The following is a 20907-nucleotide window of genomic DNA, read 5'->3' as shown; positions in this document are numbered from 1 at the left end:
TTTGACCAAGCTTCTAGAATATGAAAAAAGAATGATATAATGCTAATGAATGTGTTTGCGCAAAACTACGTCATTGCTACAAGCAGACCCTAATGTTAATGTGAGACACTTCCTCTCGGGCCAGACCAGGGATGCTTGCACCAAAAGTTAAACTACTAATTACCGAGAAAGGAAGGCGCGGCGCACCATATAGGTAATAGGGGCTGATTTATAACCGCGTATTTCCCCGCATTTCTTTTTCTCTGGCGGTTTCATCAGAAATTGGTATGTTAATATTTCAACTAATATTGCTAATTTTTTTTTAAATATTGATAGTACTCGTACTTGGCTTCGACTGTGCGGAAAGCAAGTCATTGCAAATTGTTTCCAGTCAGCGTACGTCGCCGCGTACGCCGACAGGAATAGGAGCGAAACCGAGAAGCTGAACGTGGCAATCTGCAGGGTGTTCAAGACCGCCCTGGGAGTACCCCAGCACACGCCAACCCACAGGCTCTTCGAGTTGGGCGTACACAACACGCTCGAGGAGATCGCCGAGGTGCAGAGCATCGCGCAGCTGGAGAGGCTGTCGAGCACCGTAACGGGAAGACGAATCCTAGACTTGCTCGGTATTCGACATCACGAGGCGCGTGGACTGAAGGAATCACTGCTACCGGAAGTCAGGGACGCCATACAGACGGAAAACATGGCGAAGAATATGCACCCGGTGCATGACATGCAAACACGTATACGCCATGCCAACGCCATGAGGAAGAAGGAAAGGAAGGAAGGGGGAAGGAAGGAAGGAAGGAAGGAAGGGGGAAGGACCATCCGAAGCGGGGCGCCTCGCTGAGAGATGGCTAGCCACCTTCCTCAGCGAGGCACCCGAAGACCAGGAGTGGCCCGTCCAGCGGGCCAGGGCCATTGCCGAAGATCTCGAAAGATTTTCCTCTGGCGATGGACCCCTGGCAGCCTAGCTCCGGGCACCAAGACCAATAACCATTGGACAAATAAAGTTTATTCCTATCCTATTCTATCCGCTGTGAACTCTGGTTAGTCACCTCTCGTGCGATCATATTTCAAAATCAGTAATCCTCCCCCGCTTCCGCCTTGAACATGTTGTTTCACCTTTAAACAGCATTCCTAAAAACTAAATGCGGAAAGTGCATTTAGGATTATACCTTAAAACAATCAGTCCTTTCCTGGCCAATCTCTGATGTCGGGTACGAGCCCCATTTTCGCTTCACAAGCACAAGAACGCCAAAGACAGCCACCGATCACAAACATCAATTTCTAAGTTTCAGCACCCAATTTATTAATTGCTGTTGTTCATATGCGCTTCATTTTATCACCGCATTCGAGGCGAATTCCCCACTGTGGGTACGCGCCACGAGCACTCAGGTCCACAACGAGAACGACTGCTTCTTCTCATTCCGGTAAATGAATGAACATCAACGTCAACATCCTTCGCCGGCCTCGACTCAGCGGCAAGTACAACAGCAAATCCCTTCAGCGACTTGCGATCAGGTGAGACCGAGATATCCTGCTACTCTATAGCACCGACAGCGGCCTGCGCCTTTAAGCTGTAAGGACTACACGAAAAACGAGAAGCGGCTGCCTAAAAAGATACACTGACGTGCTGTCCATAGCCTCCTTCATACTTCATCCGAATCTGGCATCGGCGACCTTGCGCTTCCGCTGCGGTGGGCGATGGAAATTTCCGACTGAGGTGTCTTGAATGTGCTATGGTACGATGCTTCTTCCTTCAAACGCAACCGATGTTCGCTCTTGACAGCCCGCATCAGTTCAAGCGCTATAAAGATTTGTTCTTATTTTTATTTTTATTTATTTATTTACAGAGTACCCCCATCACCATAAAGGCATTACGTAGGGGGCAACAAAATATAACCAGTAATACAGAAAAGCTTTTGGACACATATACTCACAAACCAAAGCACTACAATAGCTGTTAGAGAAAGGCATGCAAGTAACGTGAAACAAGCAGGTTCCAAGATGTATAACACATACATTTGTTTGACAAGAGTGCCGTCGCAGCATTGAATAGAATAGTTCGTTATTTGACACATTTACTATATCATTTGATAAACTGTTCCATTGTCTAATTGATTTGGGAAAAAAAGAGTAGTAAAAAGTGTTTGTTCTGCAGTTATAGGCTGAGATCTTTTTTTTTTGTTATCACAGCGAGTCGATATATAATCTGGTTCCAGGAGATAGTCATAGCGATTAATACCTGTCTCATTATTATATATTCGGTGCAATAGTTTAAGCCTTAACTTCTGCCTACGCATATGTAGTAGATCCCATCCTAAAGGTTCGTGTTTGGTATGGCAGCGTCTTATATACCATGATTCGTCAACTCATTCGTGGATACTTACTTACCAGGTCAAAGGCGATATCAGATACACCGTAACGGTGGCGCCTCTAAACATCGTTTCACAACCTGGTGTGTTTTTAAGCACCACATAGCACTACTTTTAGCATCATGGTGCTTTCTTTAGCATTCATTACATCGACGATTGTTTTTTGCACAGCTTGTTGCAGTGACATTGCATCATTATCGGACCACTTCAGTCATATGGAGGCAGGCGTGCGGTTCACAATAAAATGTCGAGAAAACAAAAAAGGTGACTGCCTCGTTTCCAGGAATTCGTGTTGTGTGTACCGTGAAAGACCTCACCGAATGCATTTTTCGTAAGGCTGCTGAACATCCCGCGAAGTGCCTTGACTCCGTCTCCGAGTACTCCGTCTGACACACGCGCTCAATATAGACTCAGCTTTTTTTTCGACCTAGACATCCGAATACGCTCTATTCCCACGAGACTACACCCAATGCTGTACATTACAAGGACTTCAGCACCAATGGTGATCCTCGCCAAACTGCTAACTCAAGGGCGCCTCGTGCCACAGCGCCTAGCCGTCAATTGTTTCCTAATATCAAGCGCGATCGTAACTCGCATGCGCGTAATGACAGCCAGGCTCTAGCACGTATCCTTTTTTAGCTACTGTGATTTATAGATGGTGCAACATTCGGGTTCACACTGGTACAAGAGCTACGAAATAGCGCCACCTACTGTGACTGGGTGTGCTTGTGCGTGTGTGCGTGTGTGTGTGTGTGTTGTTCTCAACAGGAGTACCGTAAAAACCCGCGTATAAGACGAACTCGCATATAGTACGTGGTGAAATATTTGGCACGCGAAATGAAAAAGAAACTGTTTTATCCGCGTATATTAATAGCTAGCAAAACATTTACTTAAATTGAGATGCCATACTTCTTGAATGCGCGACGCACAAGGTCCTATGGTATGCAGACCCATCCGTCCACAATCCACTTGCATAGCGTGGGTGGCGAAACCCGCTTCTGCCGCCAGGTCGGCCTCACGGCAGGGTCAGCTGAGCGCATCCAATTTGCAAAACACCGCTTGACCGCGTCCTTGAAGGGTTTGTTCACGCAAACACCTAAAGGATGCAGCTGAGACGTCATAGCCCCCGGGATAACGACGAGTTCATTGCCGGATTCACGCAACAGCCTCTTCACTGTGTCGGCCAAAGGGCAACGAAATATGTGAAGCACGATGACGAACGGGAACGACAACAGCGCGCCGGTCCGCCTACACCGGACGGTCTTTATCCAGTCGAGCACAAGATTCTTGTTCATCCAGCCTTTCTCGTGGCATCTCACGACCACATTTTTTTTGGCTGCAGCACACCTTTAGGCACTGTCTTGCGCTTGAATACGACATAGGGCGTATTCCGTCTGTATTCCGTCTGTAGTCCGTCTGCCATGTCCGACAACATGGCGGTCACTCGCGTTTTCTGCCAGTTGCCAGTGGACCAGACATAAACTTGTTTGGAGCCCTTTTCGAGCACGATGAAAGGTGCTGGCATGTCCAGATAAACCGGCGTTTGGTCAGCATTGCCGATTTCTCCTACCTGGAAGTTCTTGGACTGGGGCAGCGAGATAACGTAGCCCTGGAAAGCCACACGCAGCTATTCGAACGATAGGGGCAGCTTTTGCGAAATCAAAGCTCGGCGGCGTAAGGAAACTCCAGCACGGCACATGTAGCGATAAATCCAATGCTTGCTCGATTTGAAGGCGGAGCTCGGCAGCCCTTTTGCTCTTGCAAGATCTTTAACTTTTGCCTGCATAAGCTCCACGCTCAGAGCTTGACGCGCAGGTCGCTGTCTGCGTACGAACTCCGTCAGGGCGAGTTCGATTTCCGGGAATGTCCCACTCTTCGGGCCGCGAAAGCTTCTTCGCGTTGACTCCAAACTGCCTCCACGGCGCGCTGTTGCCGATGTCCTGTGCGGCTAAAATAATGTTAATCTTGAAGGCACCCGAGCACTGTTCACACATAAAGACGAAGCGCGCCCTATGGTCAATGCATGGCATGTCGCTCGTCGGTGCGTGCGCAAGTCGGCCCTCGATTATCTTGCACAAAGAGGAATTCTGATTCCTCTAAACACTGTTCGCGCGTTTCCCGCACGTGTCTATAATTAATGGCTCGGCGCTGCCTTTCCTTGAGCATGTGCCGATAAGCCTTTTGCGTGTCTTCCTCCTCTTCCGCCACTCAGCGTCGCTTCTTTCGATAGTCGGTGTTTGTGTCGTCCTTTGACGAACAAACACCGACTATCGAAAGGTCGGTGTTCAGTGACCTGGGTCCGCGTTAGCGCGCCGCGGCCTTTTAACGACTTTCACTGGTTGCTCGATGAGAGTCGCTTTTAATATATTTCCGTCCTGCCATGCGAAAGCTGCGAGAGCGAAACAGCGAAAACCACAAACTCAAAGTTGGCACGTAGAATATGCGTCCTTTCAAACTCTGTCCGCATCCATGTGATGAAAGTAATCTATAGTAAGCGAATGCACTATATATATATGTATATATATATCCATTTGGTGCCCACGCGATTAACTCGAGATACATTCAGTTGTCACCGTCTTTTCGACGGTCACGCTCATCGCTGATGCTTCGTTAGTTCAATTTTCTGTGTTTAGACTCATCCAGCGACCGGGAAATGGATTCGGTTCGTGGTCAGCTGGTCTGTATGCATGAGGAACGAGTTACGCCCGGAGAAAACGCCAATTGCGTTTAATTTGTCCTTTTACTTAATTATTTCCTCGCCGCAGCGTTTAATTTGTCCTCTTACTTCATTATTTCCCGCCGCAGCGCTGACACATTCTCGGTACCATATGCGCACGATATGGCTTAGATAAGATGGAAAATAAAATAATATAAGACAATGTCCATCATCAAACCCTGCAATAACCCTTAAACTCATAAACAATATGACTGTCACCAGTTAACTCGTCTGGATTTTCCCTAATTGTAGAGCTCTTTTCGTGCAAAATTGCCAACTGGAAACAAGAGTCGCAAGGAGTTGAGAAATGAGGCGATCTACTGATGGAGAAATCCAAGGCAACAGCCAGACAAGAAGGAAAAGCGAGAATTAACAAATTTAACTGTTGTTTATGAAAATACTTATGAATCAATGTATTTTTATTTAAAAAGGAAGAAGAACAGAAAAAGGAAGTGGAGAACAATGTCTTGTGCTCTGAATGAAACGTCTACAGTTATCATTCGAGCCGCCTAACGTAGCCACTTCTCTGCTGTGCTTATGTAGGTGCTTTTCTAACCTTCTGCGGTGGGCGCAGTACGTCTGGAATCACAGCGTCCTGCGCCCTACGCGGTTGTACGGGAGTGGCAGCCACGCATCGTTACGGAACTTCCCAAATAACAATACGAGTTGGTTGAGGCACTTCACTTCGTAGAGCATAAACGAGGGATCCAACATAACTGTGATTGTTCCCCAAACGTATATTTCTCTATAGTTCTTCCAGATCTAATTCAAACAAAAAACGCTGCTATAGTCGGAGGCAAATTAAGCCTGCAGTGAAGCCCCGCCCAAAACCTCATAACCGCCAGCCACTATTTATCCGCGAGGCTGCGAAAAATTTGTACTTCAAACATTTCCTGTTACTGAAGTAACCGCAAAAACAATATTATGAGCACGTAATTTTATACCTCTCGGCTGGCCTATTATAGTGGAATTGCCAAGGCCTAATTGTTTATTGAACTGAAATAACATGTTTGCTTTGTTGTAACTATTTATTGCCAAGTTGCACTTCAATTGGCAGTGAAGTTTCATGACTAAAACGGGTTCGGCAGTGAAGTGAACAGCCCCGCAGACTTTTGAAGAGTGAAATGCTCAGGCTCCATACACTTTGTCTATGTTTGTTGCACACCTCAGCGCTTCCAGCGATAAAAAGACTCTTCAAGAATAGCAGATGTTCAGCAGGTATCAAGTACGACGCCATTTTGAAAAGGCCGCTTGACGACGATTTTGTGTGCTTCTGTGATTGGCTGGCGAAGTAACACAACCCCGCGCGGTTTGTGCTCCTTGGTTGCCAACTGCTCTTTTTTTTTCACGTTGTATTCTACCGAAGTAATCCTTATTTTACACTCTCGCTTCTTTACTTGTTCTTGGCAGTCTTCTTCCTGCGCTTCTTTCCTGTGCAAGTCCATTTGACGTAGTTCCTTGTTTGCCAAGTAAAAGAGAGGTGTATACCACAGCCTCCCCCCCTCACGCCCCGTTCCCGTAAAATACACCTTATTTCATTTCTCCTTTGTGAGTTTACGTGTTTTTATGGCGAATAGTGGATGTTATTCACATTTGTACTAGTACTAGTAGTAGACGGAGACACTAACACTCAGCCATGAATCCGATGCTTATAGATGTCTTCTTTATGGCCTCACCAGGCAAATTGTACGTTGATACCATTAGCAGCACGTCCCTTGGCTTTCAGCAATGTATCCAAAGAGCTTCTCTAATTTCGTCAACTTTTGTTGGGCTACTATGGGCCCCGAAATATTCGTGCAGAATTGTGCATGTTGCTCGCCTGTTTTCATTCTGCTACTGCAGTTTTTCTAGAAGTGTTTAATTGCTTGATAATATTATTGTGAGCACAAAATATAATCATAATTAAATTGTAAGTGAAAGAGAATACTTTGTCTGGATGTTACGTTTTTGGAGTGGCCGTCATGCCAGTAACATCAGAACCCCTGAAAAAAAAATCGAAATTCACTTAGGAATGTGAAAACTTAATTACTTAACGGATATATACTTCCAATTACCACGTTACCGTGATACGTCAGTTCATACATTGTCATGTGTCGTTCACAATTCTACCATTACCTGCGGTAATCCACCATGCTATGTTTGTACGAACCTTCATTCAATTTATTCCACCCTAATTCGCATTATTCCACATTGATTACCCATAATTGCGCATAATTTACGTTCTATTTACTACTTTTTGGTATCACTACTGACGTCATACAAGACGGTGATGACGTCCCATTTTATTCATTTATTTACTATACATATCTTCAAGGCCTAGTAGGCACAACAGAAAGACGTGGTGAAAATATACAATATTCGCAGTGCAGGGCAAGAATAGAAATCAAACTGTAAGACACTATGAACGGCGATATTGAATTAGTGGTGTCAAAAATTGAGATTGTGGAGGAGGAAAGGCGGTTCCATTCAGAGACTGTTCTTGGCAAAACGGAAGACCGGCACGACAATTTTGTGTTGATGGTCGATGCGAGACGAGAATTTGGTGTGGTGAAAAGATTTTCTTTAAGAGAAGGGTTAAAGTAGCATATTCTATGAAAAAGACAGAGACGAGAGCACTTGCGACGCAGCCAAGGGTCAGGTAGACCAAGTGTTCTTTTCATGGATGTGACACGATTTGAGAGAATAAAACGGGCGGCATGGTTCTGAATGCTTTCTGAATGATTTCAAGGGAAATGGCAAGATTGGCATCAGCAGGGTTCCATATGGATTGTTCTTGCGGAGAACGCCAGCGTTTCTGCCTGAAAGGACATAAAATGCTTTCGCATTTAAAATGCAGCACATGAACACCATCCTCCTAATCCATAAGAAAGGGGACACCAAAGTCTTGAAAAATTATAGACCGATCAGCTTACTGTCCGTTGCCTACAAACTATTTACTAAGGTAATCACAAATAGAATCAGGAACACCTTAGACTTCTGTCAAGCAAAGGACAAGGCAGGATTCCGTAAAGGCTACTCAACAATAGATCATATTCACACTATCAATCAGGTGATAGAGAAATGTGCGGAATATAACCAACCCTTATATATAGCTTTCATTGATTACGAGAAAGCATTTGATTCTGTTGAAACCTCAGCAGTCATGGAGGCATTACGGAATCAGGGTGTAGACGAGCCATATGTAAAAATACTGAAAAATATCTATAGCGGCTCCACAGCCACCGTAGCCCTCCATAAAGAAAGCAACAAAATCCCAATAAAGAAAGGCGTCAGGCAGGGAGATACGATCTCTCCAATGCTATTCACAGCGTGTTTACAGGAGGTATTCAGAGACCTGGATTGGGAAGAAATGAGGATAAAAGTTAATGGAGAATACCTTAGTAACTTGCGATTCGCTGATGATATTGCCTTGCTTAGTAACTCAGCGGACCAACTGCAATGCATGCTCACTGACCTGGAGAGGCAAAGCAGAAGAGTGGGTCTAAAAATTAATCTGCAGAAAACTAAAGTAATGTTTAACAGTCTCGGAAGAGAACAGCAGTTTACAATAGGCAGCGAGGCACTGGAAGTCGTAAGGGAATACATCTACTTAAGGCCCTTCTGAGCGAAGTTTGCTCCAAGTGTACCAGGCACTTTTTGTGGACTACATACGCTACAGCATGCCTGTGTTATCTAACATGGGGTCCTCTTGTATACGCACGCTGGAGAGCCTTCAGGCACAAGCACTACGAATATGTCTTGGCTTGCCACGCTGCACGTCAACTAAGGGCACAATAGCGGAAGCACGGGCTTGTCCTATCGACATATACAGGTCTTGTGAACCTGTGCGAACCTATATTCGCCTGCTAACCAGACACTCACACCATCCACTGTCAACACTTCCAAGCACCAACCTTGACTGTGCTTTTTCTAAAGCTATTGCATGTCACACAAGCATTGTACCTGCAAGATTGCAGGCCACCGACATCCCCGTGACACCTCCATGGACATTTCCAAGGCCACTAGTGAGGCTTCAGATACCCGGAATTAGGAAGAAATCTCACGTTTCCTCCATTGGCTTGAAGCAGCTCACCCTGTCCCATATATTTACATCATATAGTGGGACTGTACAAGTATATACCGATGGTTCGGTCACGCCATCTGCCACAACGGCCGCATTTGTCATCCCACAACTTGGAATTACTCAACGATTTCGATTAGACCACAAATCGACATCTACGGCTGCAGAACTTGCGGGAATACGAGAGGCTGTCCGTTTTATGAGAACGCAGACAACCCATAAATGGACGATATTGTGCGATGCCAAATCAGCGCTACAGGCGCTAAAATACTTTTTAAAGAAAGGACCATACTATCTGCTCGTGCTGGAAATCGTCGAACTTTGTCACAGTGCCGAGTTAAGTGGCCACGTGATTACCTTTCAATGGATGCCTAGCCATTGTTGTGTCTTTGGTAATGAACTCGCTGACAGTGAGGCAAGATCGGCCTCCTCCTCCTCTGATGAAGTACGGATTGCCTACTCCCGACCTGACACCAACTCCATGATCAAGGCACTCATGCTGGACCTTAAAAAGGCTTACAGAGCCCATTCTGATAATATTCACAGACGTCTACATACGATTGACCCAGACGGTAAATTCTGTTTGCCCCCGAAGCTTACACGGAGCAAAACATCATTGCTACACAGGATTCGGCTCGGTGTTGCTTTCACCCGTCGCTACGCACACCTCATCGGCCAATCGAACAACCCCGATTGTGTACACTGCCAGATGCCCGAAGCACTGCAACACGTACTGTGCGACTGCCCAGCATATATGCTGGAGCGAAGGACGTTAGACAGTTTCCTAGACAGCGTTGGCAGACAACTACGGTCGGAGGAAGCTATCCTCGGCCCATGGCCCGACACTGCAATTTCAGTGCGTGCAACAAAAGTATTGTTGAAGTTCCTGCAGGACACCAAGCTCGACGAGCGGCTCTAGCGAGGCAACTGTCTCATGTATACATAAGCACTCACCACTTCTCTTATCATCATCATCCATCCCAATACTTTCACTCCCCTTCCCTCTTCCCCAGTGCAGAGTAGCAGACTAGAGCGCACTAGCTCAGGTCGACCTCTCTGTCTTTCCAATCAATAAATTCTATTCATTAGGGCAGGTAGTGACTGCGGATCCGGACCATGAGACAGAAATAATCAGAAGAATAAGAATGGGCTGCGGTGCGTTTGGCAGGCATTCTCAGATCATGAACAGCAGGTTGCCATTATCCCTCAAGAGAAAAGTCTATAATAGCTGTGTCTTACCAGTACTCACCTACGGGGCAGAAACCTGGAGGCTTACGAAAAAGGTTCTACTCAAATTGAGGACGACGCAACGAGCTATGGAAGGAAGAATGATAGGTATAACGTTAAGGGATAAGAAAAGAGCAGATTGGGTGAGGGAACAAACGCGAGTTAATGACATCTTAGTTGAAATCAAGAAAAAGAAATGGACATGGGCAGGACATGTAATGAGGAGGGAAGATAACCGATGGTCATTAAGGGTTACGGACTGGATTCCAAGGGAAGGGAAGCGTAGCAGGGGACAGCAGAAAGTTAGGTGGGCGGATGAGATTAAGAAATTTGCAGGGACGGCATGGCCACAATTAGTACAGACCGGGGTTGTTGGAGAAATATGGGAGAGGCCTCTACCCTGCAGTGGGCGTAACCAGGCTGATGATGATGATGATGATGACATGAACACGTTGCTCAATGAACGGATGTGTACACATTACCGAGACTTATGAATCAATTCGTTCAAAATGCTTCAGTCTTCGATTCAACACCCTTCTTCGAGCAAAGTCACACCTTATGTGTGGTGTACACCCTTATAATAGGGTGTTTTGGCCGAAAACGGTACTGAAAGCATGTAGGCATGGGTGTAAATTCAGAAAACACCTTTTTAACACCCATACGGGTATTAAAATTTTTGGTGTGCAAGTAACAAAGGACCTAATAAAAAACCAAAAAGAATGAAAGTGTCCAACCTAAGACATCAGATAGAATAGAATAAGATAAAGGATATCCGAAATTACAACATGAGAAAGACTGAGGAAGCAGTGAAAGATGGACACAGCCTGAAATCAGTGAGAAGAAAACTTCGCGCCGGACAAGCCAAGATGTATGCACTCAAAGAAAAGCAGGGTAAAGGCACAAAGCAGGGTACATCCATGTTTATATGGATGGTTCGTATCATAAATATACCTCGACTTCAGCATTCGTCATTCTACATTTAGCGCTAGAGCAAACAATTAAATTATTCCGAGAGACACCTTCCGCAGGGGCAGAACTTTTCGCAAGCCTGTGTGCTTTGCGTTTCATAACATCAGAAAAACATTCGCAAAAATTGGTTATCGTGAGCGATTCGCAAGCCGCTCTCACATTACTACAGAGCAATAAGAAAAATTTTTGAACACTTTGCTATTGTATGAGACACTCAAATAAATTACAAAAGCAAGCGCAATGAAACACGTAATTGCATTTCAGTGGATACCTGGGCACTGCAATATTCCTGGTAATACTGCAACGGATGCAGCTGTCAATCAGGCGCACGATAACGGAGAGGCAACCAATCATCCCCTATTGCGTAGTGACGTCCGTCTGCTCCTGAGACTGATTTCTTGTCGCCTCAGCAAAACTATCTGGTTTTATCAGCAAACTGAAAACTCGGAGTTATACTTTATAGACCCGTGTATAATGTTCTCAATGCCGCAAAATCTAAGAGACAACAGAAAATTTGAAACGTTGGTACACCGCCTGCGTCTTGGTACAGCATTTGCGAAACAATTATTGTACAGGATAAAGCGTGTCTCTAGTCTGTAGTGTTCTTGTGGCCATCCAGCCGAAGATGTGCATCATCTTCTCCTGGAGTGCACGAAATACGATCCACAAAGAAGCGTACTGCAAGCAAATTTGTTGATATTACACAGAAAACCATTCACTCTAAAAAAGATACTTGGCCCATGGCCAACTTCGGGCCTTCAAAAGAGCGCTTCTTGCTCTGAAAGAGTTTTTAGAAGACACCAACATTTCCGGAAAATAATAAGTATCAGATGATCCGCATACGCTGAATGAGTAACAAAAACTTTGTTCGTGGTTCATAATTGGTTTATGTGGTGATCGCAACTTTTACGCAATATGTATAATTCTGTTCTGTACTTGCAAAGTATTAAATGCGGTGTGTGTTTTGCCTGTTCAGAATATCTGACTTGATATCTACGTACGTGAACTGAACTAATGGACAGAACTGTGCGACTCATGTACTGTTGGACTGTATATTCTTTATTCATCAAGTGTTCTAGTGAGTGCCATATATTTCCGCTATTATCCCTTTCTACGCAAATTTGTTTGCTTTACCAAGTGACAAGGAGTAGCCGGTGCCAGTACAAGGGCGCCAAGCTCTCCTAATATTCATTTCCATAAAAAAGCAGCGTAACGCCATCAGCAATTTCAAAGATATAGTTATATAAGCCGAATAATTCTATACTGACCTGTGCAGTATCCTGAGCCGCCGCGATACTTAATTAAAAGTAAAAATGAACTTTTTATAGAGGCTCCTGCTGTAAATAGCGATGAAGTTAGGAGGACCTTAAAACATGAAATGGGAGAAAGCGGTAGGAGAAGATGGAGCAACCATCGACTTAATCAAAGATGGAGGAAACATAATGTTTGAAAAGCTGGCAGATCTTTATACGAACTGTTTCACGGCTTCAAGGAACCCAGAGAACTGGAAGAATGTCAACACTATACGTATCCACAAAAAGAGAGACGTTAAAGAATTCAAAAATTATAGGCCCATTAGCTTACTTACAGTACTGTGTAAAATATTCACCAAGGAAATTTCCAACAGAATGAAGGTGACACTGGACTTAAGTCAACCAATACAATGGGCTGGCTTCAGGAGGGGATACTCTACAATGGATCACATCCGTCATCAATCAGGTAATAGGGAATTAGCAGACTACAACCGGCCTCTCTATTGCTTTCATAGACTACGAAAAGGCATTTGATTCAGTAGAGATGCCAACAGTCAAACAGACATTAGCTAATCAAGGAGTACAAGAGGCTTACGTTAATACCTTGGAAAATATCTAGAGAGACTCCACAGCAACCTTAATTCTCCATAAGTAGGAAGATACCTATAAAGAAAGGGTTCATACAAGGAAACACAACCTATCTAATGCTATTCACTGCATGCTTGGAAGGAGTATTCAAGCTGTTAAACTGGGAAGACTAAGGAGCAAGGATCAATAGCAAATGTGATGACATTTTCCTGTTGAGGAACACTGGGGGCGAGTTGCAACAAATCATTGAGGACGTTGACAGAGAGAGTGTAAAGCTGGGGTTGGAGATAATTATGCAGAAGGCAAAGATAATTATTAATAGCCTGGAAAGGGATCGAGGGTTCAAGACCATCAGTCAGCATCTAGAGTCTGTGAAAGAGTACGGTTACGTAGGTCAATTACTCACAGAGGACCCTGATCATAAGAAGGAAATTTACAGAAGAATAAAAATGGGTTGGCGTATAAAAATGACGGTTTTTCATTGAACAACGCCTATAGCTTTTTATGTACCTTCCGTACCTGCTTTGCTTCTTTAAGAATTCTCTCACGAGTCATTGTACATTGTCACCCGTACCGTTGTACCATGCGTGCATATTGCATTTGCTGGGGCTACTTAAACATTTTTTCCTCCTGGGCTACGGTTATTCAGCAATTATTGATTGTTTATTAAAATATATGTCTAAATCACCACAATCGTTTTCAGCGAATGGCCCATTACGCGCGTTAGAGCATTTATAATTCAAAATACTGCCCAATTCAAGCAGATTTCGAAATTCAGGCTTCCGGTTAGTTTTCATTGCACTCCCTGAAGCTACTCGTCAAGAAACAAAACGTGCCTCCACAAGGTTGTCACATAATTGTCTCTGACATGTTTGAACGCCTTTCACTTAGTGGTTTCGCAGGTGCGCGTGCGAGAATTCGCAGCCGTCTCTCCTTCCTCTCTCACTCTATCTCTCCATTCTATCTTTCTATTGTGTTTTTCCCGTCCTCCAGCGTAGCGCAACCAACTAGACGCTGTTCTGGTTAACATCTCTGCCTTCCCCGTTTCTTTCCTGCTCCTCCAAAACCCACCCACTTAACAGAATTGAATCGCGAGTCTTCGTTGATTCAAGTCTTCCGTCTACCTCGGCTGGAGCAGGGCGATCAAAACATATCTGATGAATGGACAGTCACGGGGTACGAGTCTTCCGAGCGAGCGAGCGTTTGAAATTCAGAATTCTAAAGCGTACTAACGTGTGCCGCTACGAGGTGGCGCCACCAAATGAGTTATGCGCATTCGAAATTCAACGTGCAGAACGCGCATGTGCAAGGAGTTTCCTCGCTGTCTTCTTTGCAAAAAGAGGTTGGTTAGCCTTGCCTTCAGCACCCGATTTCACTGAGAGACGTACAGTAGAGCGCAGAAAATTCTTTGCTATGTATTGCTGGAATGGGACAGAGGTATAATTTATTTGGTAAAAATGGATAACCCAATAGCATCAAGAAAAGTTCCCAAACAACCCTAGCTCTTTGAATTTCACGCTCACTCCGCCATTAAGACACAGTCGCCGATGTCACCATGGCTCGGGTCATCACTGTAGGAAAAAATCCACTACTTGGAAGAATCAAAACTAACGATCACTGCCCTCTACTGTAGGGGGCAATACGCGATAACGGCGACAATGATTCTCGGCCGATCTCCCACAGTGGGTATGGGCCACAGTCTCCGACGCCGTCTTTTAACGGCTGCCACCGCGCGTGCATTTCACGCGACCGTCGCGTGCCCCCGACCGTTGGGTCTCGTTCCTTCGGTGACGTGCGCAGCCGAGCGGACGTGTACGCTCTTTGGGAAGCGCCGACCTCTCACCGTGAGCTACACCGCCTCTTAACGTCGCCTTTTTCTCCTTTCACGTCCGGAATTTCCCAGCGGTAAGAAAGTAGGCCTCCGCTCTGCCCCGAGTGCTGCCCACGCCGGTCGTGGTAAACAAGACGTCGCGCTGCAGTAGCATCGCATGCTGTCGAGACCCGTAAGCTGTGCGAGTGAATTCGGTAAGTGCGAACGGTGTGGCGCAAGGGGCAATATCCCTTATGGAAAAACGCAGCCCGTTTACCTTAGGCAGTCCCGTTTGACCGTTAGAGCGGTCGCAGAACTTCCAGACGTCATGCCGACCTTGCTCCCCTTATCTGCCGGCAAGCAGTTTCTTGCAGGTGCACTCGGCAAACGACTTACTCCACTTACCTCCACTTACCCCCATTTTAGCTTCCAGCCCCTAATGTCTTGATTGGTGACGGCCAATGCCATAATATAGAGAGAATTCTCGTGAATGACGACGCATGTGGGCTTGTCTGCGTGTGCGTGCGTGTGTGCAAGCGCTGCTGGACACATAATTTGGCAACTTCTGTGCAGAAGGCTATAGATGTTCTCGCTCGTGCGTCTTGGTCTCTATCTTATACGCTTTGCTTTAACTCTTCGCAGAGCACGCCCTTCTGAAGACATTCTGTGTGTGTTCCTGGACCATTCTCCGGCTTCGAGCGAATAATCCACTCCAGCCATGAGTAAGTCCCGGTAACCACTACCACTTCCGGAATTGATTCGCCCGTAACGAGCTCGAACGTGCTTAACGCCCGATTCCCTTTTTTTCTGCAGCTGAGATGTCTGAGATGTCAACTTTAGGCGGTGAGTTCGCTCGCGGAGCGCATTCCTCTTTCCAGAGTCACATTGGTTTCATCCTTGTTTAAGGCCCCGTGTGTCAGCGTGCCTATTAGCGCAGCGCAGCTCCGAATTGGCTTAACGGAACCAGTTTTCATTTACGTGCAAGCTCTGACATTGAAAGCTTGCATGCATCTTTCAATAGTCACCCTGTGTCTCACAGTTTCGGGATTGTTTTTGTAATGTCTGAATGTAACACGAACTGGCAGCAATTCAATGATAATGTAATAGTACTTTGCAGTTCCAGTGTTAGGCGTCAAATTGCGGCGTTTTTCAAACTGGCCTCGATGTTGTAGGTTTCGCTGTTAAGTTTACTTGCATCAGTGCTGTTTACATCACATACTAACTATACTTCCAACACTAACCAGTGGTGGCGATGCCACACCAGAGAGGGCGAAGCGAAAAGCGAGAAATTACATAAGAATAACAACAAATGAATTTCCCTTGATGCTGATATCCTTTATTTTTTATTTTCGCTGGCGTAATTTTGCTTTTTCGCATTTCCAGGCGAACTCTCCGGGATTGAGTCGTCGGGTAAGAACTATTGTTAAAGGCCACGCCTTCCTTTTTTCTGCTTCTTTAATTCGATCACCAATGCGGAACCGCCTCTGAGAAACATGCGTCTTATGCATGCATTAGAGATTCTTCGTATGGCGGATAAATGAAGGAATACGTAGTAACTGGTGGCACAGCGGGGTAGTGGTCTACGTTCCAAAACATGTGCAAGCTGCGTCCGTTTTTTTTTTTTCCGGCCCGTGCCACACATATTGTGTCCTACAGGTGCACCTAGTTCGGAGTTCTTTTTCAACTGATTCACCTCGATGAAGTACGCTACGCGACAGGTTCTTTCCTGCATAAGCGAGCGCAGACGAGTGTAATACTGTGAAATCTCTCTCTCTCCCTTCGTGGTCAAAGAAGCCGCATGCACTGCTGCTCGCTTTTTGAGGCCCGATATAGCGGCGTGGCCGAGAACTGCGCCAGCGGTAGCGGCAACGTCACCATTCACTGCTGTCTCACGTGACTTATGCGTCGCGGCGTCATGAACAAATAACCTCATAGAAAGAAACAAAACTGGCTGTAAAACAACGGCGATTATGTTAAATTAGTGAATACTCCGATATGCTTCCCGCCTTAGAGATCTCGAAAACATGTCAGAAATCAAACGCGTTAAAAACATGTTAAACAAAACATGTTAAACAGAAATGGTTGCGCTGTAACTAAGCCCACACAGCAGCCAGCGTTGCTAGCTCGCGCGCTTAGCGTGTTAACATGCGCGTGGTCTGCGGTTGCTCCCGAAATCGAGGGCACTGATTTACCGTGTTGACATGTAAAAAAAAAGGCGTGTATTCACATCAGAATGTTTTCGTCGTCATTGGTTCGTGTTAGCTTTCTCCTTGTCTTTGTCGCAAACAAAAAGTATCCCGAGAGCAATTAAGCGGACGCTATAGGGGCATTCATGAACAGCAGGTTGCCATTATTCCTCAAGAGAAAATTGTATAATAGCTGTGTCTTACCAGTAAATACCTACGGCGCAGAAACCTGGAGGCTTACGAAAGGGGTTCCACTCAAATTGAGGACGACGCAACGAGCTATGGAAGGAAGAATGATGGGTGTAACGTTAAGGGATAAGAAAAGAGGAGATTGGGCGAGGGAAGAAACGCGAGTTAATGACATCTTAGTTGAAATCAAGAAAAAGAAATGGGCATGGGCAAGACATGTAATGAGGAGGGAGGATAACCGTTGGTCATTGAGGGTTACGGACTGGATTCCAAGAAAAGGGAAGCCTAGCAGGGGGCGGCGGAAAGTTAGGTGGGCGGATGAGATTAGGAAGTTTGCTGGGACAACATGGCCACAATTAGTACGTGACCGGGGATGTTGGAGAAGTATGGGAGAGGCCTTTGCCCTGCAGTGGGCGTAACCAGGCTAATGATGATGATGATGATGATGATGATGATGATGATGATGATAGGCGCATTCGCGCCATCGTCGCCGTCGCCACCGTTGTCATGCGTTCCTGCCCGATGGCTGCGTCAAGCCAACACGTGTCACCTGCGTATTGTGAGCGCGCCCTCGAGGAGATCAAGCCCAACGTAGGCCTTGCTATCGGTGTCCTTGCTTGAAAACTTTTTGCGAACTTGGGAACTGGTAACGCTTTCTTTTTCTAAATATTTATGTACAATAATTTACAACCTTCAAAATGAATAAGGGTGTAAATGGGTCTATAACAAACACGCTTACACCGTTTGGGTGTGGGGTGTAAGTTAGAGATTGATTTACACCTGCGCTCATTTCTAAGGGTAGAAGGTATTTTACGGTGCAGGTTTGTTAGTTCATTGAGATAGCGTATCGTTAATTTTTTTCTATTCATATGTTTCATGTATTCTCGTTCATATTTCTCCTAAATGCCTTTCTTTCTTACTTCCTCGGAGATTTGATTCCGCCATGTCTGTTCCTGACAACGGGTTAACGCGAAGAAGGAAGACAAATTGATAAACAGCGGGGAACAAGGGAAGCCTCCGCTCGGAGTCAATGCTGCATGTATTTCACCTATTTAAAGTTTAATTGAAAAATGTGCACGATAATTATGCCGCATCACTGTGTGTCTTGTGGTCTCGAGTACCTGTATGCGTTTATCTCTTAACCGCTGACTATCCAGTGGACCACCCGGGATGTTGAATTCTGTCAGGAGGCACAAAACGCTTGCCTGATTTTGTCACATGTCGTGGGCACGTTGTACACATGTATGAATAAAAATGTGATTAAAAAAATTTCAATTGCATATCAGGTGGCACAAGACATACCAGTTTTTTACATACAGTGCACCACTTTTTTTTACTTTTGTGGTAGACAGCGCAATTCTAACCCTTGATATAAATTACTCGATGAGGCAGACATCATTTCTGCGAGACATAGGCTAGCCTTATTGAATATTTAACATTGTTCCACTAGCTAGCTGTTCAATTAATGAGTTTTCAGCACTTATTGCAATTAAAGAATTGCAGCCGGCGAGCTTGCATTCACTTGTAGCGAATTCTCGCGATGGCACCAGTTTCTAGATAATTATTTTCCAGTTATGCCACGAAATAGAATGGCGTTCCAGCTATATTTGTGCTGCAATGCGTCAAGCAGCATTTTTTTTTAATGAGACAGCAGTGCATTTGCAGCGCGAGTTCGAGTGTGCATAGCTCGAAACTGGTGCCATCCTTAGAAGTCGCATATGACGTAGAAGTCACGAAGAAGTAATGTTCTGATGCCTTTTTCCTTGTGCTTCTCTTGTTTTGCAGTGGGCATCACTGGAACATCCTGTGAGTTTCGCACAGTGGTTTTATCCCATACTCTTTTCATAGAGGCACAAACCACAACGGTGTGACGAGAAGTAGGACGAACAAGGGAAGCCTCGGGTCGGAGCCAACGTTTTGAAAGGAAGACTTTGTTAGGCTAGGCCAGCTTCTTTCTTACGGCAGGATTTGTCAACACACATAAGAACATAACAAACATAACTTGTTAGGCGAGAAGATTGTGAGGGACGGGAAGTGGCGTTGGGTATTTTGAAAAGGAAACATTAGCGTTGATAATTTAATAGAACAAGGAAGCGAGGTCAGCGGTAAATACAGTTTTACTAGTACACCTAGGCAGGCAATTCTTTAACCTGCTACAAACAGTGAGGGCAGAACATCGATATGGAAAGAATGAAAATATTAATAAGCAGTAAATACATGATCTCGAACGTTTAGTCAAAAAGCACGACGTGTACAAAAATGGGATTTCTGTGGATGAACAACGGATATTGGGAGTAGGGTGCGTGAATGGGTAACAAAATAAATTAGAATATGCACACATGTTGTCGAAACTAAGGAAGGAAAACTGCGTAAATATATTTACAGAAAAGACAAGTGAGCTTCTTTGTAAGTGGTCATCACGAAAAAAAAAATGCAATGTGAACAGTCAACAAAAAAAAATCCTTCCAAGGACGGAGCGACCACTACCAACTGCCAGGTTTATTGCACTAAAAGCAATATGTTCAAGACCTACCGCGGTAGCGTAGTGGCTATGCAATCGCGCTGCTGAGTACGAGGTCGCGGGATCGAATCCCGGCTTCGACGACCGCATTTCGATGGGGGCGAAATGCAAATACCATGCTTCGTGCATTCGAGGCACGTTAAAAGGAAGCTTTAGCTCGGGCCCAACTCCGACGCGGCCTATTCAAATACATGTAAAACGCAAAAACGCTTTTCTGAGATAAATCCTGGACCGATTTTAATGAAATTTGTTGCATTTGTGAGAAAAAATTAAACTCTAGTAACTGTTAAAAGCGTAATTTCGAGTTAGGGCCTAAATTTTGTTACATTGATTTTCAGCTATTCGAAAGTTTAAACAAATATAGAAGCACGAAGTTTACTGCGTAATAGCTCTGAAACAAGAACAGATGTCACGGTTCTCTAAATGGTATCTATTAGAACATTCAGAGCGGACAAATTCGACATGTCAATTTGTATCTTACGTGAATTTATTACGTTGTGTACAAGGGCTCTGCAAAACCTGAATTCCCATATTACAAAATTTTTTGAGGTTCATGTGTAACATATAAATTTTGTCCGCTTTAGATGTACTATTAGATGCCATTCACATAATTGTGGTATCGTTTTTGATGCTTGCGTTATAGAGTTGCAAAACTTATTAGTTTCGTTTGCCTAAAATTTTCGACTTTTGCTAATTTTTAACAAAAAATTGACGCCCTAAATAAAAATTTCGAGACAAACAGTCAGTAGATTTTAAGTTTTTTTAAATGCAACAAACCTCGTCAAGTTTAGTGCAGTGGTTGCCGAGAAAAACAAATTCTCCTTTTGCATGTATGTAGATACTCTTAGAAAAATTTACACTCTTTGGGGCGTATCTTGTCCCACAACAATAATCTTCATCCGTGCTGCCCGCGTTTCCTTTCTTTAACGCTGCGAGCCCGGTACTTTCCAGTCACGAACGGCATGCGCCTTATCAGTGTGAGGCAGTATACTCGACAGGAAAGTAGCGAGCGCCGAGTTTTCAGGAAAGGA

At 44.9% G+C, this 20907-nt stretch overlaps 1 protein-coding gene across 4 annotated transcripts in view; it reads left to right on the top strand.

The window, feature by feature from the left end:
- The first annotated feature begins 1477 nt into the window (after positions 1–1477).
- LOC135921373 (uncharacterized) overlaps positions 1478–20907 on the top strand; it is an 80017-nt gene continuing 60587 nt past the window's right edge. Inside the window, exons 1-5 of one of the 4 annotated variants that reach the window (XM_070525903.1) lie at positions 1478–1503; positions 15623–15702; positions 15794–15823; positions 16364–16390; positions 19141–19161. In XM_070525903.1, coding sequence (XP_070382004.1) covers positions 15699–15702; positions 15794–15823; positions 16364–16390; positions 19141–19161 — 82 coding nt within the window. In that variant the 5' untranslated portion in view covers positions 1478–1503; positions 15623–15698. Of the gene's footprint in view, positions 1504–14890; positions 15196–15622; positions 15703–15793; positions 15824–16363; positions 16391–19140; positions 19162–20907 lie in introns of those variants that run through there. The other 3 variants (XM_070525901.1, XM_070525900.1, XM_070525902.1) reach the window with 3 other exon arrangements.

Source organism: Dermacentor albipictus, chromosome 9 (assembly GCF_038994185.2).
Source record: "Dermacentor albipictus isolate Rhodes 1998 colony chromosome 9, USDA_Dalb.pri_finalv2, whole genome shotgun sequence".
Taxonomy (NCBI): domain Eukaryota; kingdom Metazoa; phylum Arthropoda; class Arachnida; order Ixodida; family Ixodidae; genus Dermacentor; species Dermacentor albipictus.
The sequence above is the reverse complement of the archived record's forward strand: the minus strand, read 5'-3'. Positions and strand labels throughout refer to the sequence as shown.